The sequence below is a fragment of the Bombyx mori genome, chromosome 12, assembly GCF_030269925.1.
Source record: "Bombyx mori chromosome 12, ASM3026992v2".
NCBI classification, from domain to species: domain Eukaryota; kingdom Metazoa; phylum Arthropoda; class Insecta; order Lepidoptera; family Bombycidae; genus Bombyx; species Bombyx mori.
The window spans coordinates 15228126-15253940 of NC_085118.1; the positions used below are offsets into that span (position 1 = coordinate 15228126).

The 25815-nt window shown below is 40.7% G+C and overlaps 1 protein-coding gene across 3 annotated transcripts in view; it reads right to left on the minus strand.

The window, feature by feature from the left end:
* Window positions 1-25815, minus strand: part of LOC693032 (chitooligosaccharidolytic beta-N-acetylglucosaminidase) — a 53710-nt gene that overhangs the window by 7054 nt on the left and 20841 nt on the right. For all 3 annotated transcript variants that reach the window (XM_038014419.2, XM_038014418.2, NM_001044001.1), the window contains 11 exon segments: window positions 24032-24094; window positions 15489-15625; window positions 8258-8388; window positions 6902-7007; window positions 5965-6128; window positions 4790-4898; window positions 3937-4058; window positions 2965-3099; window positions 2216-2321; window positions 1426-1604; window positions 170-268 (listed from right to left, as the gene is read on the minus strand). In XM_038014419.2, coding sequence (XP_037870347.2) covers window positions 170-268; window positions 1426-1604; window positions 2216-2321; window positions 2965-3099; window positions 3937-4058; window positions 4790-4898; window positions 5965-6128; window positions 6902-7007; window positions 8258-8388; window positions 15489-15625; window positions 24032-24087 — 1344 coding nt within the window. In that variant the 5' untranslated portion in view covers window positions 24088-24094.

Here is a 25815-nt window from a genome sequence, read left to right on the forward strand (position 1 = left end):
AAATAATGACAAAGCATACACGCTGCTTTTAACTTAATAACTCATTTTCAATATGCTTTCTTTCTTTCTTCAGCATGATTGGCGCTGTTCCAATATCATAAAACTTCCACTTCCTTAGAGTAGCGCTAACGTGGTGATGTCCATGAGCATCAACACATAAGTATCTTACCTGTATGATGTATTCGTCTTTGTCCAAGAATTTCTCTACGTGAGTGTAGTCGGTCAATGTGCTGGTCCATAGAATCAGAGGCAGTCGTTTACCGAAGGCCTGAAATAATTAGAATATAAAAGAACAATTAAATCTGTGGAGTAGATGTAGATAGTGGTTTTTTTTTGAAGTTATACTTCTTTAGGCGCGTTATTAAAAATTGATGAGAGTGAAATTTTACAATGCGCGCGATTTACCGTCAGAAATGAAGTTGCCCACTATTTCGCTCATTACAATATGACCGACGTAACTTGGCGAGTCTGAATATAGCCGCAGGTGAACTTTCGCGCATTTACACTCGTAAAAAAAAGTGTTATTAGCATTCATTTTTTAGTAATATAAATGACAAAATTATTATTTAATATAATTCACACTAAATATTATTAAATTATTAACGTTAAATATTTATTATTAATTATTCAATATTTAAAAAAAAAATTAAAATTATAAAAATAAAGTATAACTTCTTACGCGCGTACATAAGTACACGCACCCTTTTGTTCGATTGCGACTGGTCACATCTGCTACAGAAAAAAACGCACACAACAAACACACACACAAAATCAGTTAGCGACTAGGGATATGTATACTGTGGTGTCACAAAGCGCTATTTGTGCGTCCTTGTACTGAACAATTACCCGATAGACTTCGAACCTAATTACTGGACACCATTTTCAACTAGAGGAGCATTTTTTCATGAAATGATAGAAAAAAAACTGGCCACATTGCTTTTTTTTTCTTCAGCAATATATCTGGTAAATTAGCAACGCTGCACTTAAAATCTGTCGTGACATGTGAACACAAGTATCAAATTTATTATTTGACACATAAATCCATAATTTATTTGGTAAAGTACTTTAATAGTTCAGTGATCGGCCGGACAGTAGTTTACTGGTGGTATTGACCTCTTGTGAGTCCGGGTAGGTACCACCACCCTACCTATTTCGGCAGTGAAGCAGTAATGCGTTTCAGTTTGAAGGGTGGGGCAGCCGTTGTAACTATACTTGAGACCTTAGAACTAATATCTCAAGGTGGGTGGCGCATTTACGTTGTAGATGTCTATAGCTCCAGTTACCACTTAACACCAGGTGGGCCGTGAGCTCGTCCACACATCTAAAAAATAAAAATAAAAAACAGTATCTCAATGCATTGTCTCTCGTGAATAAGATACAAAAAATTTTGAAAATTAATTTTATTAACAACTTAAATGGAAGTACCTTATACGCTCTGTCTTGAGCGTTCTTCTGGAAGTAGTTCCAAAGCTTCAGGAAACTGCTCTTGTCCAAATTCCATCGGTTCTGAATCATAAAGTTCTGGATCTCCTCTGAGGAGTTCCAACAGCGTTCGCTGACCTCGTCTCCTCCCATGTGGAACATGTCGGTGCTCTCAAACGCCTCTGTCGTTGATAGGAAAAAGTCAAAACAAAATTACAATAAGCTATACTATTAAGCTCTTTCGTAAAATGAAGTTCGTACCAAACATGTCTGCAAGTTGGTATAATAGAAATATTTACTATATGTACCCAACTTAAAGTGGATGGTTTGTTGCGATCAGGATCCAAAAAGACGCGGTTACCGAGGAATCTTTTGTTACAATCGCTGTCTTCTTAAACCTTTCCCGAACATACAGAAAACGGGATTCTAAAATAATAAAGTCTTTTCTTGCCAAATTATTTTCTTCGAACACCCATTAATAAGGGAGTAAACAAGATTATGTGTATGTAGGGTCAAAACGCAATCCGCGCTATCTCTTAAACTCAGGGACGTATCCGTATACGTCCATCCATACCGCTGGAATTCAACAGATCGTCCATCCTGCTCTGATAGTTCACGTTTGAGCGGGATAAATAAACAAGCCGAGAGAAGACAGTTCAAAAACTGTTATACGACAAAATAACCGAGATCTTACAATAGCAAAATTTCCTACGCCGGAAGCCTATTAGATCCATCGTACACATCCAATAGCTTCATCGGTACCTCCATTATCATCATCATCATCATCACTCACCAGCCATTTCAACGTAAATATCTTCCAAGTAGTCGTAAAGTTCCTCTTTAGTCGGGTTCAGTTGACCACAAGGCGGCTCCACGCAGAATTTCGTCCACGGCTCCGCCTAGTTCAAATAACAATCCCGGTCACATAAAGATGGTTCGTTAAAATTTCTTTCTCGAAGCTTGTATTAGCATGAGTGTGGGAAAATGGTTCTTACTGGTGATAGAACCTCTTGTGAGTCCAAACGGGTGGGTACCACCACCCTGCCTATAACTACCGTGAAGCAGTAATGCGTTTCGGTTTGGAGGGTGGGGCAGCCGTTGTAACTAAACTAAGACTTTAGAAGTCATATCTCAAGGTAGGTGGCGGCGTTAACGTTGTAGATGTCTATTGGCTCCGGTAACCACTTTACAACAGGTGGGCCATGAGCTCGTCCAACCATATAAGCAATAAAAAAAATATATTCTCGGGCATTGAAACCGATTTGAACCTCTGGAGTGGCATTTATATTCAAATTCGTGTAGAACCAGGTCGATTACTTACATCCGCTTGAGTTTTCAAGATTATAACGAACGTGAAACTTATTTTTTGATTTCGAAACCCTTCATTAAAAAATCTAAGAAGATAAAAATAGAAATTTCTTCACAATTCGCCTCGACAATTCTTTCACTGTATTATGGAGCCTTTTATTACCCTCATATCTTAAATATGCCTTTAGCTATAACCACAATTTTCAGATCAACCTGGTCATTTTGTAAGCTTACCTTAAAGCACACGGTGAGTCCGGTGTCCTGCCATCCCTCTCCCACATGAGCGGGCGCATCAAATTCCGGTAAAACACGAACTCCCCTCTCTAGGCCATATTCGACAACTTCACGAATATCTTGCTTTGTATACACCTATCGATAAATGTTCAATTTAGTTACCTCCATTTTTGAGATTGGTAAAAACGATTATTAACAATCCCACTATTAACTAGGTACACCAAAGACGATTTCGAACACTTCCGACAGCAGTCATATATCCACACACTAACAAATTACTTTTCTTTGTTTAAAGCAGTGTTTCTCAAACTTTTTTTATCGTAACACACTTTAAAAAAAAATCACAATTTGAAAGGAAAGAGGTAAGTTTAAAATCGTTTACATCAATATATAATAATGCGGTAAGTAAAATAGTTTATGATAAATTGTAAAATAAGATGGTATGAACTATAAAAATAACTGTACATTTATCAAGGAATTAATTACAAATTGATAATAATACTTTTAATGAGAAGTATAAACATATCTAAAATTTAACGGCAATCGTACCATGCATCCATTTGACTTGAAACTTGGTATCAATGTAGAAAATACATGTACTTAGGTTAATATTTATATGAGTGTTGGACTCCCTACACCAGTTGCGGGGGCGTTAAGGATGAGAATCTTTGTGGGAGTGAAAAATATTTTTTTTTCCCTACCTATGTTGATAGCCTTGAGAGGCTATTTAAGCTTCGCCCTAACGTTTGTAGGTGAGCTCGCGGGGCTCAACCGGAGAGTTGCTAACACTGACCCTAGCAAGAGCAGTGCTTCGCAGAATCTACCACCGGATCGGAAACGCGACCCACTGAGAAGATCCGCCGAGAAACTCAGTGGGCAAATAATAATGTTAATTTTAAGTGCCCAGCGAAGCGGACGGCTACAGCTAGTACGATTATGAATTGAACGTAGTGAAATAAACAATTCGCGTACCTTGGTGGGACTGTATGCCCCGAGCTTACTCAAGTTCGGTCTTTTCTGTAAGACCAACGGGAAACTCTGGCTGTCCGTAATGTGCCAGTGGAATGTGTTCAATTTCACTGCGGCCATTGCGTCTGAAAATTACATATGTATGTAGGTATATTGAATTTATGCAAATGGCCGGTTATAATTTTCGGGAGGCTTAGACGACAACGGGAAGATCTTCCACCGAGCGGGTCATATTTGCTCGGTAGACCGACGGTCCGAATGTTGTTGTTCGGAACTTGTATATATGCAAGCTTGTCTTGAAAATGTCGTAAGCGAGATTCAGGCATCTGTTAAATATCTTGCGTTGTATGATAGCTACCGCCACAATGATCATACTTCATGTGGCGTTATCACCATTTCAGCTAATGTAGGGTGAGCAAATAGACCATGTGATGGGTTTTTTTATTGCTAAAATAGGTAGGACGGCCCACCAGGTGTTAAGTGGTCACTAGAGCACATAGACATAAATCACCTCAATGCCGCCGCCCATCTTGAGACATGAGTTCTAAGATCTCAGTTTTTACAGTACAACAGCTGCCCCACCCTTCAAATTTAAATGCATTACTGCTTCACAGCAGAATTAGGTAGAGTGGTGGTACCTATCCCTGTGAGCTCACGTATAAGTAATTACACAGATTATAATTTTTGCGGGTTTGATTTGTTACACAATATTATTCCTTAACCATGGCAAAATCGTGAACATTAAAACATCACATTTACAATTCGAATTGTTCATATGGATATAGATATGAATATAATTTTGAGAAATTTATAAATGATTGGAAACCACTTTTAATCTATGGTTAGGAATACCCACCTATAGTTCTTTTGATTGAATCTATGGAGTAGAAGTTCCTCGCGGTGTCCAGCAAAATACCTCGGTAAGGATAGACAGGCCTGTCCTTAATTGTGACGTCACGGACAATCTGAAACACAATTTAATGGATTGTTTACGTCAAAGTCCAAAGATACATTTTAAGTCTAAAATAGGCACGCTCAGAATTACGTTAAAAATCTCTTTGGAGGGTAGTTGTTGTAGTAAATGACAATAGGTTCTGACGTCACTGCCATTGAAGTGCGGACGTGCAAGAGAGATAGCGAAATGTTTCGACTATCACCAATTTCATTTTAGGATTTCATTGGCGTTTTGCATTCTTGTCTTTTACCCGTGTGGACAAAATTATATACACAAATATACACAACGAAACGAAAGCGCGCCATCTAGTGGATGTGAGCGGCAACTACTCGTGAAACATCGGCTCACTTCGGGTGGAGTGCTTCGGCAGAGTCGAGATGTCATCGCTCGAGTGGAATCGAGACACATTCGATCATAGATTATACACTTAATATATTCATTCGATGCCTGACTTGAGAAGAGTAAAGACGTCTTGGAACTGTCATCGTTTTGTGCTGCGCAAGCTCGTTGCACGATTACCCACCGTGCGCCCACGATGACAAGAAATAATACAGTAATCGGTCCATTCTGCGACATACATATCTATTTGCTTTTTTTTTAATCTGATCCGTTTTAATGTCGTTTTTTCGTGTCATCGACTTTCAAATCATAAAGTCGCCAAAGGTAATAACTACCGTCACATAACGCCCGTTCGTCATTCGGTGAGTTGTTAACTCATAGATAATACACTTAAATTAGTTATAGATAAGCAACTCGAGCACTCAACAAAAATGTTTACGGGCATCAACCAGTAGATGGCTACGCTTCAATTAGTTTCTCATTGCTGCTGTAGATGGCAGTAACATATTACTTGTCCTATATTTTATGTTTAATGAAGGATTTTGTAAATTTTCATGAACTACAAATTGATAAAATTTCATCAATCTGTCTATAACAAATAAATACTTGTATGATTTATTGTTTCTTTTTTATATTCTATAAATTTTAGGGGCATTCGCTACAAGATGTCGCTAGTTTCCATACAAACAAATATTTGTCTTAATGTATCGCCGTTTTAGAGCCCTGTGTAAACTCACCAACAGATTATTCCTGATGTCGTCGTACACTATTAGCTGAGAGAGCGTCTCCAGACCGTGACGGACCCCGAAGAACGAGTTTCCACGTATGGTAGCGTTCACTTTGTCGCTCGACGTTGATGAAATGTAGAGCACGTAGCTCTCATCCATGTCCAGGGAGAATTCTGTGCCAACGTAAGTGTTTTATACACCTATAATAAGGTTTCATTAAGCCAAATCCTACAGTCACGTGGTAACAGACGCAAGGCACCCGTGGCCGCGTGTCACAGTTATCTATCACATTTGTTTCAATTATTTTACATATCGAGGGATGAAATTTTTGGGGCTATTTTTCTCTTACCTACGCCGAAAGTTCGGTTTTCGTCCCGCTGTACAGGGAAGAAAGTGTAACTTTTCCTCCCTGGGTACTGACAAGTGCGCATGCGCCTTAGTGTCTACGTCTGCTCTCACGCACCTAAAATTCTCCGCCATTGTTGTGCTCGGGTAATTTGCAATATTGTGTTTAGTGTAAACGTGAAATAAACAAAAAGCAATAAAATTTAATAGTGAAGTATTAAACAAAGATGAGTTCATCAAATATTTCTTATTCAATTAGTAGTAGTTTATTTAAAAATAAAAAAAACAGTTTTTTTTTTATGAGTGGGCGGGCTCTCCTTCGACTCGAGTAACAATTTTACACGCGGGAGGAAATGTACAACTTCTCTCCCTTGGTGCACAATGTACTATTAATATATGGGGTGGTGGTACCTACCCGTGCGTACTCACAAGATGTCCTACCACCAGTAATATATATAGTAAGAAAAAACGTAGTGTATGGCGTAAAAAAATAATCCAGTAGGTATACGGTACAAAGACCACACTCCAGAAATTCAACAAAAACAATTCAAAGCATATAAAAGAATAGTGAATAATTATTGGTTTCTCGAAACCGCCTTACCTCGGATATAAGGATTGTCATTGACTAAATAAACTGTGACTGATTTTCCTGCAGCCTTCGCCGAGAAGCCTTTTGGCACGGAACTGGAAACCAGTGTCTTAAATCTCTGTCAACAAAGTTTTATATTGAGTAAGTATATTTGACGTATGTATATTTATAAGTCGTTTATTTTATATATAATTGATTACATAAGTGTTTTTATTTCTTTATTACATATGAGTCGACTATTATCAAATCCGGCAATCTGATTTTGGACAATGATTGGTAAATCAGAAAAACGAATTATTGACTTTGTATTCCATTGGCAGTCACAAAACTCTTCGGAACGACATCTTAGATAAATAACAGGTTAACTATTAACCTTTATTTAATGCAGGTTTTGAACCGTATTCTTTGAAGGAGACGATTATATTCAAATCAATCTGTATTGACATATCAATAAAAAAAAATTGTCCAAATGCACAGATTGCCACCTTTGATAATAGACGACTCATATATGGATGAAGCAGCTCACGGTTTATCTGGTGGTGAGTGGTTATCGCAGACCATTGACGTCACCCACCTTGAGACATGACAACATCGAATTCTCATTCTCAACAAAAGGTTGTCCGTTTGTTTTTTTTTTTATTGCTTATATGCTGCTGATATATATTTCTGACACGACTGAGACCTTCACCAGTATGTGAATTATATTCTCGCTCGCAGTCAATTAAAAAAAACTATATCTAGGTCTTTTTAATCGTTTTCTGTTACAACTTTTATTAGAGAGAAAGTCTAGTTTATTGCGCACCAATACTCGATCAACAGGCGGGTGCAATTTAAGCAATATCGGCGATCTTATCGCTAAAATCTCTTCCAGACTATCGTTTTCATCTAGAGAAAATCTGAAAATAACACGGCAGGTTCATTGTTGCAGCGTACCATTCTCAAAACTATACAGAGTGATCTATCAAAATAGAGCAAACCCTTAAGCACATCGTTATATTTTTACTAGCTGAGTTCCGCGATTTTACCCGCGGTTATTGTCGTACCGCGGGTGACACCGCGGGGCGAAGTTAGTCTAAAAAAAGTTACTCATTATATCATCAGCTACCTGTCAGTGAAAGTCCCGTCAAAATCGGTCCAGTCATTCCAGAGATTAGCCGAAACAAACAGATAGACAGACAAAAATTGTAAAAAATCTTATTTTGGTGTATGTACCGTATATATTATATTCATATGTATGTAGTAAAAAGCGGTTACTTTAATATTACAAACAGACATTCCTATTTTATTTATATGTATAGATGTAATGTTTACGACACATTTGATACATATATATAGAAAGAGAGTAAACAAAATCTTTAAGGCACTTACGTCGGCAGCCGCTGTGAGGAGGTCGTCGCTCTTTCCCTGCTTGGTGATCTGAATGTCGATGGTGTTCATATTAATCTTGGAGAGGAAGTTACCCAGATTTGTCTCGATCGTTGGTTTCGGCCAGAGGAGACCTGTGAAGATATACATATACGAAATAACTGTCAACTGTCTATACGTCATTGAAAATTACAACCTATCTTGAGACGAAAGATCGACATCCATTAAAGTTTATAATAGTTCTCCCAAACGTTTGAACTCATCATGGCCTAAAAGATAAGACGTCCGGTGCACTCGAGTCAAATCCTGCTGATCTTGTGTATTAAGGTGGATGGTACATTGTAATGCCCGAACTCATGCATCAGCCCACTGAGTTTCTCGCCGGATCTCCTCAGCGGGTCGCGATTCCGATCCGGTTGTAGATTCATTCGCGAACCAGCTGTTTTTGAGTTATTAGGTCTCTGTCGGAGGCGCTCGGACAGCTGTTAGCAAACCTAACCCCACCTGGCTGAGTCTTTGCTCGCCCACCTGTCATGGTGAGACTAGAAAGGCCTCTGGGCCACCAGTATTCCTTCAATCATAAAAAAAACATTATAATACCTTTGGGATCCGGTAACCATTTAACAATAGGTGGGTTCGTTTACCCGACGATGTAAAATAAAGTAACCCTCAAAGTAGGAAGCGTGAGTACTGGGTGGAATAGTCCAACACGGGTCCACAATAAGTCCTAATTAAAATGATTACGGAAATTTATAAACTTTTCTTATTTTATTTTTAATTTAAAAATCCATTCCAGAGCGGTAGGTACTACAAAATAATGGCTGGATGCGAACACGCCAGGTATCTTTTCACAAACGCCATTATTAATTAACTAATTGGATGAGCAAGCTCATGAGCCACTTCGTTGTAAGTATTGAGCACAAAGTAACAAGTATTGTTGAAAAAAAAAAAACAAAAAAAAGGGAATCGTCCTGTGGGACTTGAACACTGGCATAGTCGCATCGCTTGATACACAAAACGTCTTATCCTTTAGACCACGACGACCCCGTATATTTATTTCAAAACGAATCGACCGACTTTTATTACGTCACGTAAAAGTCGTACAGACAAGTAACAGTACTGACCAATAGAAATTTTAAATCGACAGAATACATTTCAACTCCTTTGAAACAAAGATTTGAAAGTCATCAAGAACTTTCAAAATCCATTCACATTCGTCGTGGATTCGCCTATTAATAACTTTTTTTATGAATTTGACTGCCATATTCAAAATAAATTGGGGCCGGTAGGTATTTCAAAGATAACAATTACATACAAGACTTGTTTAATGGACAATGCAAACTATAGTGTCTCGGTCAATGCACCAATGGCATTGTTGATTTAGTATTATATCTTTGCTTTCGCATGTTAGTTTTAATTATGTAAAGCAAGCTGTATAGTATTCGAAACTTTCAAAATAAACGCGATATTAAACCGCAAATATAGTTTTAATCACTTAATTTATTTAATACAAAAACTAACGGACATTATGTACAGATAAATAAATTTTAATTTTTAATTTTAATTTGTGTAGCATTCGAGTTAATGTATGTATATTTAAATAAATAGCTATTTTGAGAGCACTAAATAAATTAAAACCGATTTATTATAACTTTAGCTCTTTCAATTATTAGCAAAATGTTCAATGGATCGATTTAGAAATTATTTTCGTCTCAGTTAATAGCTGAATTTACTGAAATTCCATTGAAAAGTTCAAATCGTATTGTAATAAGAATATTATTTTTTTGTTTTATCAATAATTGGAGATTGAAATGTGTTTCAAATTTGTTTAAGAACAAAAAACCTCTACCACGAAACTTCGACCTTTTAATATTTTCAGAGGTAAATAACATAATGCACCATTAACTCCCTCGCATTTATTAAGATCCCCATTTTGAATACCAACATTTATTTTATTCGGTAAACCGCTTATGAACCCAAAAAAAATATGCGAAGACTTTGTTTAAAACCTTTACGGGCATAAAATTTATTTTCGATCCGAAACACCGACCCGTAATTTTTCAACTTTATCACATAAAAAACAAGCTTGTTTTTTTAAGATTCTCTTGAAAACTTTAGTGACTTTTCGGTTCAATGACTCGAAAACGTAGGTCAGTCAACAACTATAGATTTTTACTGAATACAATTAATTCGCATACTATTATGCCGAGTTTACATTACGAAATTAGTGTCATGCATGTTGAGCTCAGTTTCACGAAAGTAGTTTCGATATATGCGAAAGTAATTTCGTTAAAAAATTAGTGTCGCGAAATCAACAGTATCGCAGTAACCATGGCGCCTTCAGCATCAAAGCTATAATTTGCTATATTCAATGTAGCTAAAGAAATGCTTATATACCAATAAACTTAAAAAAATACTATCAAGAAAAAGAAAAAAAGTTGGTAGATTCGAGGATGGTCAACAAGAAGGCACTTAGGTGCAATGAAGTTAGTCTCTGAATTAGCAGATGAAGATCCTGAGAGTTATAAAAACTATTTTCGAATGAGTGAAGATAATTTTGATTTTTTACTATAGGTGTTTCGGGACTCTTGTCATTGATATTCATTAATAAGATCTATATTTTTTTCTGTACTCCATCATTGGTTTGCCATTTTCAACGCTTGAAGCGCGTCCGAACTAACAATACACACGTCCGCACAGCGCAGGCCCTTTCGCGACATTAGTTTCACGTCGCGTCTACACTATGAAATTAGTTGCATGACACTAATTTCACCAAAAAATCGCGCAGGGCACGAAACTAATTTACATGCATGAAATTAATGCATGCATTACGAAAGTATTAAATTACACGTGAAACTGTTGGTAAAACTAATGTCACGAAATTAATTTCACGCCACTAATTTCGTAATGTAAATTCGGCTTTAATAATTTAAATTCCGTTTGAAATGTGATTGGATTGCCTGACACGAAACATGTTACGTGTTTTCATCTCTCATTAAATTCACATAATTTATCGATACGGTCAAGAACCTTACTGGTTCATTACCTACCTGTTCCATAAAATATGCAGATAAACGAAAAAGAGACCAGGTAAATATAGCGTGTCAGGTTAAGGCACCGCCGACCAGTGTTGCCAGTACACGATAAGACGATATAGGCTGCGAAACTATACATATAAATAAAATTGGAGTGTCTGTTTGTAATATTGAAATAACCGCTTTTTACTACATGCACATGAATATATACACCAAAATAATTTTTTTTACAATTTTTGTCTGTCTATATGTTTGTTCCGGCTAATCTCTGGAACGGTTGGACCAATTTTGACGAGACTTTCACTGATAGGTAGCTGATGATATAAGGAGTAACTTAAGCTAATTTTTTAGACTAACTTCAACAATAATAACACAATAAACGCGAGTAACATCGTGGGACTCAGCTATCAATAATAAAATTTAATGTTTCCGAAGTGAAGCGAGGGCCGATCGCTAGTTACAAATAAAAACTGCATGCGAGCATGATCTAGGTAATCTCACCGTTGGAAGATCTGGTAAATAGTTCTAGTAAAATACGTAAAAGCAACCCCGCCTCCTTAGAGCTGCCGATTTACTACTTTACTACTTTCACATCATCATTTTGATTTTCGTGTACGGTGGTAGAGCGAATTATTAGCCCATACAATTTGGTGTCAACGATTCGCTTACTTCTGCAGGAAAATGATTGTTATTTTTTTGTTGCTTAAATAGCTAAATCAGCTCACGGCCCGTCTTTTGTTAAGTGGCTATCGGAACCTAAAGACATCGACAAATTCTTTTTTTTTCCCTTATCTATGCTGATAGCCTTGAGAGGCTATTTCAGCTTCGCTTTGACGTGTAGGTGAGCTCACGGGACTCAAACCGGGAGTGTTGCTAACACTGGCCCTAGCAGTAGAGCCCAAGAGTAGTGCTTCGCAGAATCTACCACCGGATCGGAAACGCAACCCACTGAGGAGATCCGACGAGAAACGCAGTAGGCTGTGTCTATGGGTTAATTCACTCGTCGGACACTTCGTCGCAAGCGCCGGGTTCGACGAGGACGGTGACCGGTGCTTGAGGTACCTAAAAGCACCATTAATGGATTGGGAGGACTGCTTATCATTCGGTCCACAGGATCGTGTATGATATAGACGGGCGAATTAACCTTGTGTTCAGTGATTTCCGAAGCATATAGATGTGACTAGGTGAATGTGGTGAATAATTGAGAATAGATTAATATTATTTGTCTATAGTCTTGGCGACATCTGTGATTATAGATGTATAGTAAATAGTCTTTGACAATAGAACCACAATAATGTTCAAACTTATAATTTCAATTAATTAAAGTCGAATTTCGACTACTACGGGACCACTAGTTAATAAAAAACCACTAAACCCCGTAACTACAAATTTTCTACAAATTAAATAATAATATTATAATAATTGAATTAAAAAAGCGCATTCACATTCAGTGAAAGTACATTTGATTTTCCATACCATAGTTCACGGCTGATACTGTAAACTAGTTTTCAATTCATACGCTTTCAATTTGGTACAGATACATAAGGTTATATGTGCTTTCACTCAAACAACAATTATCAACTTTACGTCTATACGAGGAAAAGGTTTTATCTTATTTCTAAACAGTGTAACAAGTTTGCTCACGTAACTATTTGATAATGTAAACTATAATCAAACTTAAAGGTATCTACATAAATACGTGAAGCAAAAACTTCGTATCCCTTGTAAATGGCGCGGACGAAGGAGTATGAAATTTCCCACACTTAAAGAGAATATAGAGAAGGAGTGCAGAATGTTAATATATTTCTTTAATTAAGGAAAAAACACATTAAATCAATAAATAAAAATATTACACACACTACCGGCTACCATGTATTTGACACACCCACGCAACATAGGTATCTACTATTTGTTTAATGTCAAACTTTTCCTCTTGTTTATCTGTATTAGTCTGTGGTCAAATTGAGAATAGAATAAATATTGTTTGTCTTTATTAATATTTGTCTAAAGTGTAGTCTTGGCAAAATCTGTGATTATAGAAGTATAATAAATGGTCTTTGACAATAGAATCATAGTAGTGTACAAACTTATAATTTCAATTAATTATAGTCGAGTTTCAACTACCGGGGGACCACTACCTAGTCGTTATAATCTATCGTTATTTGTGAATTTTCATTTTGCTACCACAACTTACATATTTAGAATACGCTGTAAGTAGGGTAGTATTAAGTCGTGCGAGTTAACATCACGCTCCATCATCACGTTACAAAAAAAATCGATAAGTCTTAACGATTTAGTATGGCTTCGCGACCTAGCCTGTTAACAGACAAAACGAAATTGTGTATTTAATCATATGTAGTTTAAAAACTAACAAAATATGCTCAAATAGCAAACGTAATTAACGATTAATGTTATCTCTTTTATCATTCTGATACTAGTCGGGGTATTGGAACAGGCGACGGGGCAACGCTAAGCCGCCTTCCCCCAAAACATGTCTTGCCGGATCCCCTCTCAATGCTTTTAGGCACTTCAAGCAACGGTTATCGTCCTCGTCAAACTCGTCGATTATGACGAAGAGTTCGACATGCCAATTGACCTATAGATATAGCCCACTGAGTTCCACGCCGAATCTTCTAAGTCGCGATTCTGATCAGGTGGTAGATTCTGCGAAACACTGCTCAAACTGGCTCAAACACTCTCAGGTTGAGCCTATAAACTCAGCCACCAGCCCGTGAATAACTGGAATAGCCCCTTAGGCTACTAGTGATTAGGGAAAAAATTAGAGCAGAGTTATAAAATTATTGTTTTGACCCACTGAGTTTCTCGCCGGATCTTCTCAGTGGGTGGCGTTTCCGATCCGGTGGTAGTTTCTGCGAAGGCTCTTGCCAGGGTTCGTGTTAGCAACATCGTCAGAAGCCTACCTACTAGCCCGGTGACGCTAACATGGTCTCTCTACAGCTCTACACCATCAGCTTAGGTAGGTTTAAAAAAAAAAGAATTGTCATCGGGGCATAAATGCATATGCAAATTTTCAAGTTAATCGAACGTTTTTCACTTGTAAGTCATGTCAAAAAAATTGTATTTGCAATATACATTTTAACAATTTTGGTTTTAGAAATATATATCATTTCACAAAAAAAAAAAACAGAAATACGGTAGCCAAAGATATTAATTATCTTAACTGTTTTGACTTGGTCTTTTAATTATTATAGACTATTATATTCTTGATTAAATTTTATTAAGAAGAAAATCTATACAAATCATTTCAGTATAAACTCCCTGAATAATTACACTAGAGCAAATATACATAGGATGTAGCATTCCAAACTTCGAGGATACTAAAATTCGACCATTAAATTGCCCGGGGCTTTAACAAAGGTTGCTTCCAATATATTTGTCCGCAGATCGAGTAGAGACAGAGAGAGAATACACTTTATAGTACACCAAAACAAAAAGTATTGTAAAGTGATTAAGGCCCGATTTACAGTAGTAGCATCAAACACATACAGCAGTAGCTATATCAGTCTTATTTTCTTACCTTTCTATAAATTAAGTTTTTTTTATTTATTGCTTAGGTTGGTGGACGAGCTCACAGCCCACTTGGTGTTAAGTAGTTACTGGAGCGCATAGATATCTACAACGTAAATGCCGCCACTCACCTTGAGATGTAAGTTCTAAGGTCTCAGATAGTTCCAACGTGTGTCCCACCCTTCAAGCCGAAACGCATTACTGCTTCACGGTACTCACTAGAGGACTCACTAGAGGTCCTATCACTAGTAATACTACTGTTAGGTACCCATCAGACTATATGACTACCTAATAACATGAAATTTTGCATACGCAATTTTTTTGCATACGAAATTTTGCAGGTCTGATGACAATCCAATATTTTTTTAACTTCGCTCTAATATCTTGACCAATATCAACGGGATAAAAAATAATTCAGAGATTAACAATTAGTTTGGTGTTTTTTTTTATTTTTATGCTACCTAAATTATTTACTTGGGGGATGATTTTCAGACAAAGTAAGAAAGTTCTAAGAAGTCTGGGGAAGGACGATGCCTATGGTAAAATGTCATATTATCGCTTAGTATTGTATCAGTTAGTAGTACACATTACGGCAGAAATAGGCGAGGTGGTGCTACCTAGAACGGCGGTGCATTACGCCTGTTTCATCTATCACCTATCTCCGTACTCACCGTAATCGTCACAGAACATCTTGCATGCTTCCAGACTGAGGACAGGCTCTTTATTCTCCGGCTCGTTCCTGATCTTCGTGCATCTATTGTTTTCGCACGTCCATCTCCACAATGAGTGCTCTTCGGCTGCCGTCGGACTATAAGGGAAAAAAGATTGTGTAAAATCTAGGAAGTTATTATTGTGATCGGCCTCTGGGTCGTTTTCAAATTTGAGACCAAAAGCGAGTTATTTGATTTAATCCTCATAACCTTAATGTTACCGTAATTATAAGTACAGTAAATTTGATGTCATTTGTTGTCCTATAACTATATATTCGTTAACACTGTTAAATTACGAGCTATACATTAATAAATAATAGTTTAAAAAAAACAAAAAAACACGTTTTATATAAAATTGAACTAAAAAATAGAATTTTAATAAATTTAAATTGAAAATAGTGTAAAAAAATATATTTTATTGTAAAAAAAGCGTGGGGTGCATGGTGTTATTAGTTATGAATATTTTTCTGACAGATACGAGTAGAAGATTTTTATTTCAATAATATCTTAAAAAGCACTTAAATCGTTACTTTTTTGGCCGCAAAATTGAAAAGGACCCTACTAATAAATTCACCTTAACAAGACATCATTGCCACTGTCAATCGTAGACCCATACTGTTACATTACTAACATGATACCATCAAGCACTGAATGTAGTTAATGTTAAGTGACCACAGCGAACACACAAACGCTATATAAAACTAAATATTATGACGAAATATCCTGCCAGTACTGGTCAAACGCTGTTTCGCAATCTAAGTCACTTCTAGAGCATTCTAAAGTCCGCTATTTCATACTAGTTACCTATTTATACCACACTAGCTGACCCAGCAGACTTCGTAGTACCTCAATCGATAAATAAAAGACCTAAACTTTTGTATAAAATAAACATAAAACAAACAAAAAGAATCCGTCCGACGGGGGACACATCAAAGGAAAAACAAAATTGTTATTTTTATTTAATTCCGTGTATTTTCATATTTATCTACCTTTTAAACTTTCTCTGGACTTCCAAAAATAATTCAAGACCAAAATTAGCCAAATCGGTCCAGCCGTTCTCGAGTTTTAGCGAGACTAACGAACAGCAATTTATTTTTATATACTTGGTCTGGCCATAAATACTGTTACAATTAAAAATAAACAAAATATTACATTTGAATTTGGAATCTGTCATTTTTATATGATTGCTCATTGAGTTTTCTCATTTTGGCGCCAATACATTGTACAATATTTTGCGATATTAAAATGGAATGGGTGACAAAGAGAACCGAATCGCTGTGATTGCATTACACAAAGTAGGTATGGAGCCAAATGCAATTTTTAAAACTCTCCATACGCTTGGTATTAGTAAAATGTTTGTGTACCGGGCTATTAATAGGTGCAATGATCCGTGTGGCCGTGCGCAAAATGTGCGCGAAGGACACTGCACCCGGCCCGGACGGCGTCCATGGCCGGGTTTGGGCCTTGGCTCTTGGTACCCTAGGGGACCGACTCTTGAGGCTTTACAACTCTTGCCTCGAGTCGGGACGGTTTCCTTCATCGTGGAGGACGGGCAGACTCGTGCTGTTGAGAAAGGAGGGGCGCCCGGCGGATACTGCCGCCGGGTACCGTCCCATCGTGTTGCTGGATGAGGTGGGCAAGCTGCTGGAACGTATTCTGGCGGCCCGCATCATCCAGCATCTGGTCGGGGTGGGACCCGATCTGTCGGCGGAACAGTATGGCTTCCGAGAGGGCCGCTCAACGGTGGACGCGATCCTTCGCGTGCGGGCCCTCTCGGAGGAGGCCATCTCCAGGGGCGGGGTGGCTTTGGCGGTGTCACTCGATATCGCCAATGCATTTAACACCCTGCCCTGGTCCGTGATAGGGGCGGCGCTAGAAAGACACGGAGTGCCCCCCTACCTTCGCCGGCTGGTGGGTTCCTACTTGGAAGACAGATCGGTCACATGTACCGGACACGGTGGGATCGTGCACCGGTTCCCGGCCGTGCGCGGTGTTCCACAGGGGTCGGTGCTCGGCCCTCTTTTGTGGAATATCGGGTATGACTGGGTGCTGAGGGGTGCCCTCCTCCCGGGCCTGAGCGTAATCTGTTACGCAGACGACACGTTGGTCGTGGCCCGGGGAGGGAGTTTTGCTGAGTCTGCCCGTCTTGCCACCGCTGGGGTGGCGCATGTCGTCGGCAAAATCAGGAGATTGGGCCTCGACGTGGCGCTCAGTAAATCCGAGGCCATGTGGTTTCACAGGCCCCGGAGAGTGCCACCTGTCGATGCCCATATCGTGGTTGGAGGCGTCCGGATTGGGGTCGGGGTGCAGCTGAAGTATCTCGGCCTCATTCTGGACAGTCGTTGGACCTTCCGTGCTCACTTTCAGAACCTGGTCCCTCGTTTGTTGGGGGCGGCCGGCGCGTTAAGCCGGCTTCTGCCCAACATCGGGGGGCCTGACCAGGTGACGCGCCGTCTCTATACAGGAGTGGTGCGATCAATGGCCCTATACGGGGCGCCCGTGTGGGGCCAGTCCCTGGCCGTGGGGGTGGCGAAGCTGCTGCAAAAGCCGCAACGCACCATCGCTGTCAGGGTCATTCGTGGTTATCGCACCATCTCCTTCGAGGCGGCGTGTGTACTGGCTGGGACGCCGCCTTGGGTTCTGGAAGCGGAGGCGCTCGCCGCTGACTATCAGTGGCGGGCTGACCTTCGTGCCCGGGGCGTGGCGCGTCCCAGCCCCGGTGTGGTCAGAGCGCGGAGGGCCCAATCTCGGCGGTCCGTGCTGGAATCATGGTCCAGGCGGCTGGCCGATCCTTCGGCTGGTCGTAGGACCGTCGAGGCGATTCGCCCAGTCCTTGTGGATTGGGTGAATCGTGACAGAGGACGCCTCACTTTCCGGCTCACGCAGGTTCTCACTGGGCATGGTTGCTTCGGTGAGTTCCTGCACCGGATCAGAGCCGAGCCGACGGCAGAGTGCCACCATTGTGATTGCGACTTGGACACGGCAGAGCATACGCTCGTCGCCTGCCCCGCATGGGAGGGGTGGCGCCGTGTCCTCGTCGCAAAAATAGGAAACGACTTGTCGTTGCCGAGTGTTGTGGCATCGATGCTCGGCGACGACGAGTCGTGGAAGGCGATGCTCGACTTCTGCGAGTGCACCATCTCGCAGAAGGAGGCGGCGGGGCGCGTTAGAGACGCGCAAGCCCGCCGCCGTCGAGCGGGGGCCAGGGAGGCGGATTTCGGCCAAGCCCTGGCCCTCTAAGTGTTTCGGGTCCCCCTCATATGTCGGTCTGGGGACCGGCGAGGGGGACCTAAGAAGACGTCGTGCAAGCTGCTCTGCACGCGTTTTACGCAAGAGCATCCGGGTGATGGAAGGCCGGCTATCCTCGACCCACGCTGGTTCTGACCTAGCGGGGTATTCCGTAGGATAGCTCACTCTAACCGGCGCCATCTAGGCGGGCTCCGGATAGCCTGCCGACCGAGAGGGCTGGTGGTCGTGGCGCCGACGACCGTCAGTCCGGCGTCCCGAGGGGGAGGGTGATGGGCGAGATGTGCTCCGCACTAAACACTTCACTTTCCCCCCTTTGCCTTTTCATGAGTTCTGTCTCATGTGAGGTTTGGACGTTGGTTGTTGAGCGACAGGAGGTTTTAGTCGGTTCGACTCCGACATGCTCCGCCCGCCGTCCCCAGTGGAGGGCGGAAGTCCGGCGATTTCCTCCTGACCAAAAAAAAAGGTGCAATGAGACCTCCTCTGTTTGTCACAGAAAAAGATCTGGCCGTCCACGTAGTGTTCGTACGAAAAGGGTGGTCAAAGCAGTAAGGGAAAGAATTCGAAGAAATCCTGTCCGAAAGCAAAAGATTTTATCTCGGCAGATGAAGATAGCACCTACAACCATGTCGCGTATTTTAAAAGATGACTTAGGACTTGCAGCCTATAAGAGACGTACTGGTAATTTCTTAACTGATAATTAATTAAAAATCGAAACAACTACTGAAGCGGTACGCAAAGGGAGGTCATAGAAAAATTTTGTTTACAGATGAGATTTTTTTTACAATTTAGCAACATTTTAACAAACAGAATGACCGTATTTATGCTCTAAGCTCTAAGGAAGCTTCCCAATTAGTCGACAGAGTGCAACGTGGGCACTATCCGAATTCAGTGATGGTTTGGTGGGGTATTAGCTATGAAGGAGTGACTGAGCCATACTTTTGTGAAAAAGGTATCAAAACATCGGCACAAGTGTATCTAGATACCATTCTTGAGAAGGTAGTGAAGCCCCTTAACAACACCATGTTCAATAATCAAGAATGGTCCTTCCAGCAAGACTCGGCGCCAGGTCACAAAGCTCGGTCTACGCAGTCTTGGTTGGAAACGAACGTTTCGGACTTCATCAGAGCTGAAGACTGTCCATCGTCTAGTCCCGATCTTCTTAATCCGCTGGATTATGATTTATGGTCAGTTTTAGAGAGTACGGCTTGCTCTAAACGCCATGATAATTTGGAGTCCCTAAAACAATCCGTACGATTGGCAGTGAAAAAATTTTCCATGGAAAGAGTGCGTGCTTCTCTGTATTGCAGCCGATGGAGACCACTTCGAATAAGCTTTTTATACTTTAAATTGTTTTATATTTATGTATTAAACTAACACACTGTAAAAGTAATAAATGTTATTTGCAATAGAATTTTTTTTTCCTTTGTCTCAGTATTTATGGCAAGACTAGGTATATAGATAGAAGATAGAAGAAGAAGATTAACGGAAATTATAACGGCTTTTATCGGTCCATATCGCTCTTCAATACGTATTTCGTTTTGTTAAAATTTGTAAATCATTCAAGGATTAGTCGTGTTGTATGAGTATCAATCATTATCCTAGCCTATAGCTGCCCATTGCTAAACATAGGCCTCTCAAATCCATCTCCAGTGCGACCGGTCCTTCACTACCTGCATCCAGACAAGTATGAATACCGCAGTACAAATGGGAACACCAAAGATGCGGCGCATTGCCATTTGCCACTATTGATATATCTAGATCAGATAAGGTAAAGAACGCTTCTTCATGATACTTAGAGGGTACTGCACAAAAAATGGAAAAAAAACCAAATTAGACTACTCGTAGAATTAGAATAATGACATTTGAAAGTTGCACCTGTGAAATTGTTTAAAAAAGCTTTGGCATATATAAATGAGGGATTACAAAGTTGTTACGAACTGTATGTTAGTTTTGGAAAGTACTAAATAGGAACGCTTAAAATGAACCGCAATATGGATGAACGCAGTGGTTCTTGGTAGCACGGATAACCGCGCTGATAGTTTTCACAAATGAATGTCAATGGATTTTGTTTGTATTGCTTATGCGGTTAAATAAGCTCACGGCCCACCTGATATTAAATGGTTATCGAAGCCTATAGACATCAACAACGTATGCCGCTACCTATCTCGAAAGATGAATTCTAAGTTTTATAGTACACAGCTGCCGGACCCTTCAAGTCGAAACGCATTAATGCGTCGCGGTAGAACCAGACAAGGTGTTTTTTTTTTTTTTTTTTTCCACAGGTGAAAATCGCCGGATCCCCACCCGCACAGCAGGTGGGGTATGTGGGAGTCGAACCTCACTAAAAACTCCTGCCGCTCACAGCCGGCGCCCTACCCCGGACCGGGTGGGAACCCAGTCGGAGCTATTGAGACGGCGGGACAGGGTTTACGCAGTGCACATTACATCCATCCCGCCGTCCCCCAGACGCCGGACCGGCGGCCGCCAGTAACACGACCGCCGGTTCCCTCGGTCGACGGGCCAAGAGCCCGATTGATAGCGCCGCGCTACACCTTCCCCCGGGGCGGTCGGGGGAACGCGACCTACCACGCCGCCCCACGCCTAGGTTGCTCCCCGCACAAAGCGGGTGGAGCTCGAAGCCCTTAGGGGGCCGGGTCACGGACGGGACCCCGGTCCCGACCCCCTGCTCGGCGGCGGCGGGTTTCTGCGTAGTGAGGAGAGCTTTGCCTCACTCGCCCCGCCGCCTCCTTCTGCGAGATGGTGCACTCGCAGAAGTCGACCATAGCCTTCCAAGACTCGTCGCCGCCAAGCATCGACGCCACGACGCCAGGCAGCGACAAGTCTGGTCCTATCTTTGCGACAAGGACACGGCGCTGCACCTCCCATGCGGGGCAGACAGCGAGCGTATGCTCCGCCGTGTCCAGGTCGTGTCCACAATGGTGGCACCTCGTTGTCGGCTCAGCTCCTATCCGGTGCAGGTACTTTCCGAAGCATCCGTGCCCAGTCAGCACCTGCACCAGACGGAAGGTGAGGCGTCCTCGGCCACGATTCACCCAGTCATAAAAGACTGGGTAAACCGCCTCGACGGTCCGTAGACCCCACGTGGGGTTGGCCAACCGCCTCGACCACGATTCGAGCACGGACCGCCGAGAATGGGCCTTCCGCGCCCGCAGCTCACTTTTGGAGGGACGCGCCACGCCCAGAGCACGAAGCTCACTGCGCCACCGATAGTCGGCAGCGAGCGACTCCGCCTCCAGCTCCCATGGCGGCGTCCCCGCCAACACACACGCCGCCTCGAATGAGACGGTGCGATATCCACGGATGACCCTGATAGCAACGGTGCGCTGCGGCCGGCGCAGGAACCGAGCCATAGTAGCCCGATTGCGCGGCTCAGCCCATACAGGCGCACCGTACAGGGCCATCGATCGCACCACCCCAGCGTAGAGGCGGCGTAAGACAAGGTGTTGGTACATACTCGTTGCGCGCGCACAGAACACCGTACCACCAGTAAAATAAATGGTAGGTATAAGTTAAACATAGGTAGTGTGGAAGTAGTTTTAACTTTTTTTCCTACCTAACCAGGTAACCGAGAGCATTACCATATAGGATAGCCAGCGTAACAGAATGAGTAGGTGAGCTCACGGGGTTCTAGCCTGCGGACGTTGCAAACACTAGAAAGAGCAGTGTTTCGCAAAACAGTATTACGTTTCGGTTTCAAGGATGGGGTAGCCGTTGTAACTATACTGAGACTTTAGAACTTATATCACAAGGTGGGTGGCGCATTTAAGTTGTAGATGTCTATGGGCTCCAGTAACCACTTAACACCAGGTGGGCTTTGAACTTGTCCAACTATCTAAGCAATAAAAATAAAAACTACCACTGGATCGGAAACGCGACCCACTGAGAAGATCCGGCGAGAAACACCGTGAGCTGTGCTTATGGATTAATTTACTCGCCGAGCCCTTCGTCGCAATCGACGAGTACGGTGACCGGTGCTTGAGGCACCGATAGTGAATCGGGAAGATCTAAAATTACGTATTTTGAGTGACGTCGACTGTTTACCATGTTTTACCAAGTGAGCATTGCTAGATGAATTGAAGCGACACTCAAAAGGGCAGAACGTAGCCTGGCTTTCACTAGCGTACAATTTTATATGGTATAAACTGTATTTATTACGCACAAGTACAAATCGAATTCAATCAATACACGGACTACTTTAAATTCTGAATGTATTTTTTTAACAGAAGTGAACGGTTTAGTATCAATCAATATTGTATATAAGCGCAAGGTTATTTGTTCATATCTAGTAATAACAGTTTAAATACGAGTGTTTTACAAAATTTTACTTTAAACAGTATAGTATCAGAGGTAATGTATATCAAACTGTCATAAAGCATTAAGTTCGTCCGTGTATCTACCTATTTTTGTGTGCAATAAAGCGACAAATTGTGGTGCATGAATCTAAATGTCAGGTTATCAAAACAACAGAAGTAATATTGCATGTAATAGAAATGGAGTCCATATAATTTTTTTTTTTTTTTTTAACAATCACGCCACTTTAACTGATCCCGTGATAAGTTCGTAAAGAACTTGTATTACAGGTACCAGATAACGGATATAAATGTAAGATTTTTATTATACACATACATATATTTAATATACATCCATAACCCTGGAAAAGACATTTATATTTATCATACAAATATCTTCCCTTGGCGAGATTCGAACCCGCGACCCCCTTGTGTAGTGACCATGTCACTTACCACTACACCAGACGGCCGTTAAAATTAATGATTTGTTGTGAATATAATGTGTATCAAATATCAGAATGTACTTATTACAACAGAGAGAGTTTAGCATCGCCATATATGTTTTGCAAAATATGAAGTCTTCGGCCACGAGGTTATGGGGGCGTTAGTGGATCGCGGTCAGTCAAAAAGGTATGCAACTCATGGAGTTACTCGTGGCTCTCACAAATTCATTTCCACTATTCCAGTGTTTTCCCAATGTTTTTCTCCCCCACTTTTGGCGCCAAAAATAGAAATTACAATTATTTTTTTTTAAATATTAATCGGCGTCAACTAATTAAGTCAAAGTCATAAAAAAAATTGTATAGTCATCGGTTCTTGATGCATATGCAAATATTCAAGTTCATAATCTAAAATTTTCTAGAAAATTACATTCAGAAGTTTCCTTAAATACAAACAAACCATGCTACTAACAGCGTGTCAACAAAATTTTATAAAAATACTCACATCCCGCATCCTATAATTATGAAGACGGTGTAAATACAAATTGCTTGAAGCCACATCTTTTACCTGTTAACAAAAAAAAACACATTTGAAAATCAAGTTCTGCTAAGTCCATTTCATTTATTTTTCCTACCTGTGCTGATAGCTTTGAGAGTTTATTTCAGCTTTATCCTAGCGTGTATATGAGCTCTCGAGACTCAAAGCGGAATTGTTGCTAACACTGGCCCTAGCAAGAGCAGTGAAGTCGTCGTGGCCTAAAGGTTAAGGTGCATTCGTGTTGAGCGATGCACCGGTGTTCGAATCCCAGGCGGGTACCAATTTTTCTTATGAAATATGTCCTTAACCAATGTTCGCGATTGACTTCCACGATGAAGGAATAGCATCGTAATTACTGGTTGTAGGAACTTTTGTGAGTCCGCACGGGTCGGTACCACCACACTGCCTATTTCTCCCGTGAAGCAGTAATGCGTTTCGATGTGAAGGGCGGGGCAGCCGTTGTAACTATATTGAGACCTTAGAACTTATACCTCAAGGTGGGTGGCGCATTTACGTTGTAGATGTCTATGGGCTCCAGTAACCATTTAAATCCAGGTGGGCTGTGACCTCGTCCACCTATCTAAGCAATAAAAAAATAACAAAAAAAATCTACCACCCGATCGGAAACGCGACCCACTGAGAAGATCCGGCGAGAAACTCAGTGGTCATTTACCAAGTTACTCTTGATTTTCTCCAGTATTGACTGTAATCATCCACCACTGCTCTTTGCATTTTTAACTAATAATTTATTGTAACTAATAACATTCATTAGTCATGATTCTAATAACTTAAAAAAGAGCCAATAAACGTTATTAAATATTATATTAATGCTTCAAAGCAGATACGGTTACGTCTCGGGCCTCAGTGTTATCTTTCCACACGATGCACCAAAATTAGCTTAGTTTAATATTAATAACATTTACAATGCTGCTAAATGCTCTGTTTTATAAATCTATTATGTAGTATTAGGTCTGAATATATAACAGTACATCTAAACAAGTTTGCGAACAATCAATATGCAAATATCATTATGTCATTCAACTTGAACGCGAACTGGTTTTAGGAAGAACATTTAAGTTCAAAAGACGAATCCTTTTTATTATATTTTATGCGGTAAGATTGTGTGTGTGTGTGTCACAGATGGAGACAGTGTGCTTAGTGTGAGTTTTTTAACGTTCTCGATGGCGTAAAAGTTAACTCATGTATGCAGTTGGAACTCTTCGATTACGACGAAGAGTTTGACGAGCGAACTAACCCATAGGCACGGACTACAGAGTTTCTCGCCGTATCTTCTCAGTGGGTCGCGATTCCAAGCCGGTGGTAGATTCTGCGAAGCATTGCTCTTGCTAGAGCTAGTCCTAGGATATTCAAGTTGAACCCGTGAACTCACGTACTCACGTACCCGTCCAAGCGTAGCAGGAATAGCCCCTTAGGCTACCAGAAAATAGGTGAGGTAAAAAAAAGACAAAACTAATTCACGAAAAAGTATTCTCTTGTTATTATTCAATAAAGGAACAAGAAAATGTCAAATGTATGAAGGATATCCTATTTAACAATGGCTAGTTATCAATATTTGTAATTTCAATTGTATTTTCAATAGCCAAAGCTATGCACATTAATATGGTTTTGCTGAGTGCACATACTATTTAGATTGCAATCCAGATTAGATCTAGGTACTACTTGTACGATTTAGCTAATATGTACTGTAATGATTGTAATTTGTTTTGTGCATCAATAAATAAAAAAAATAA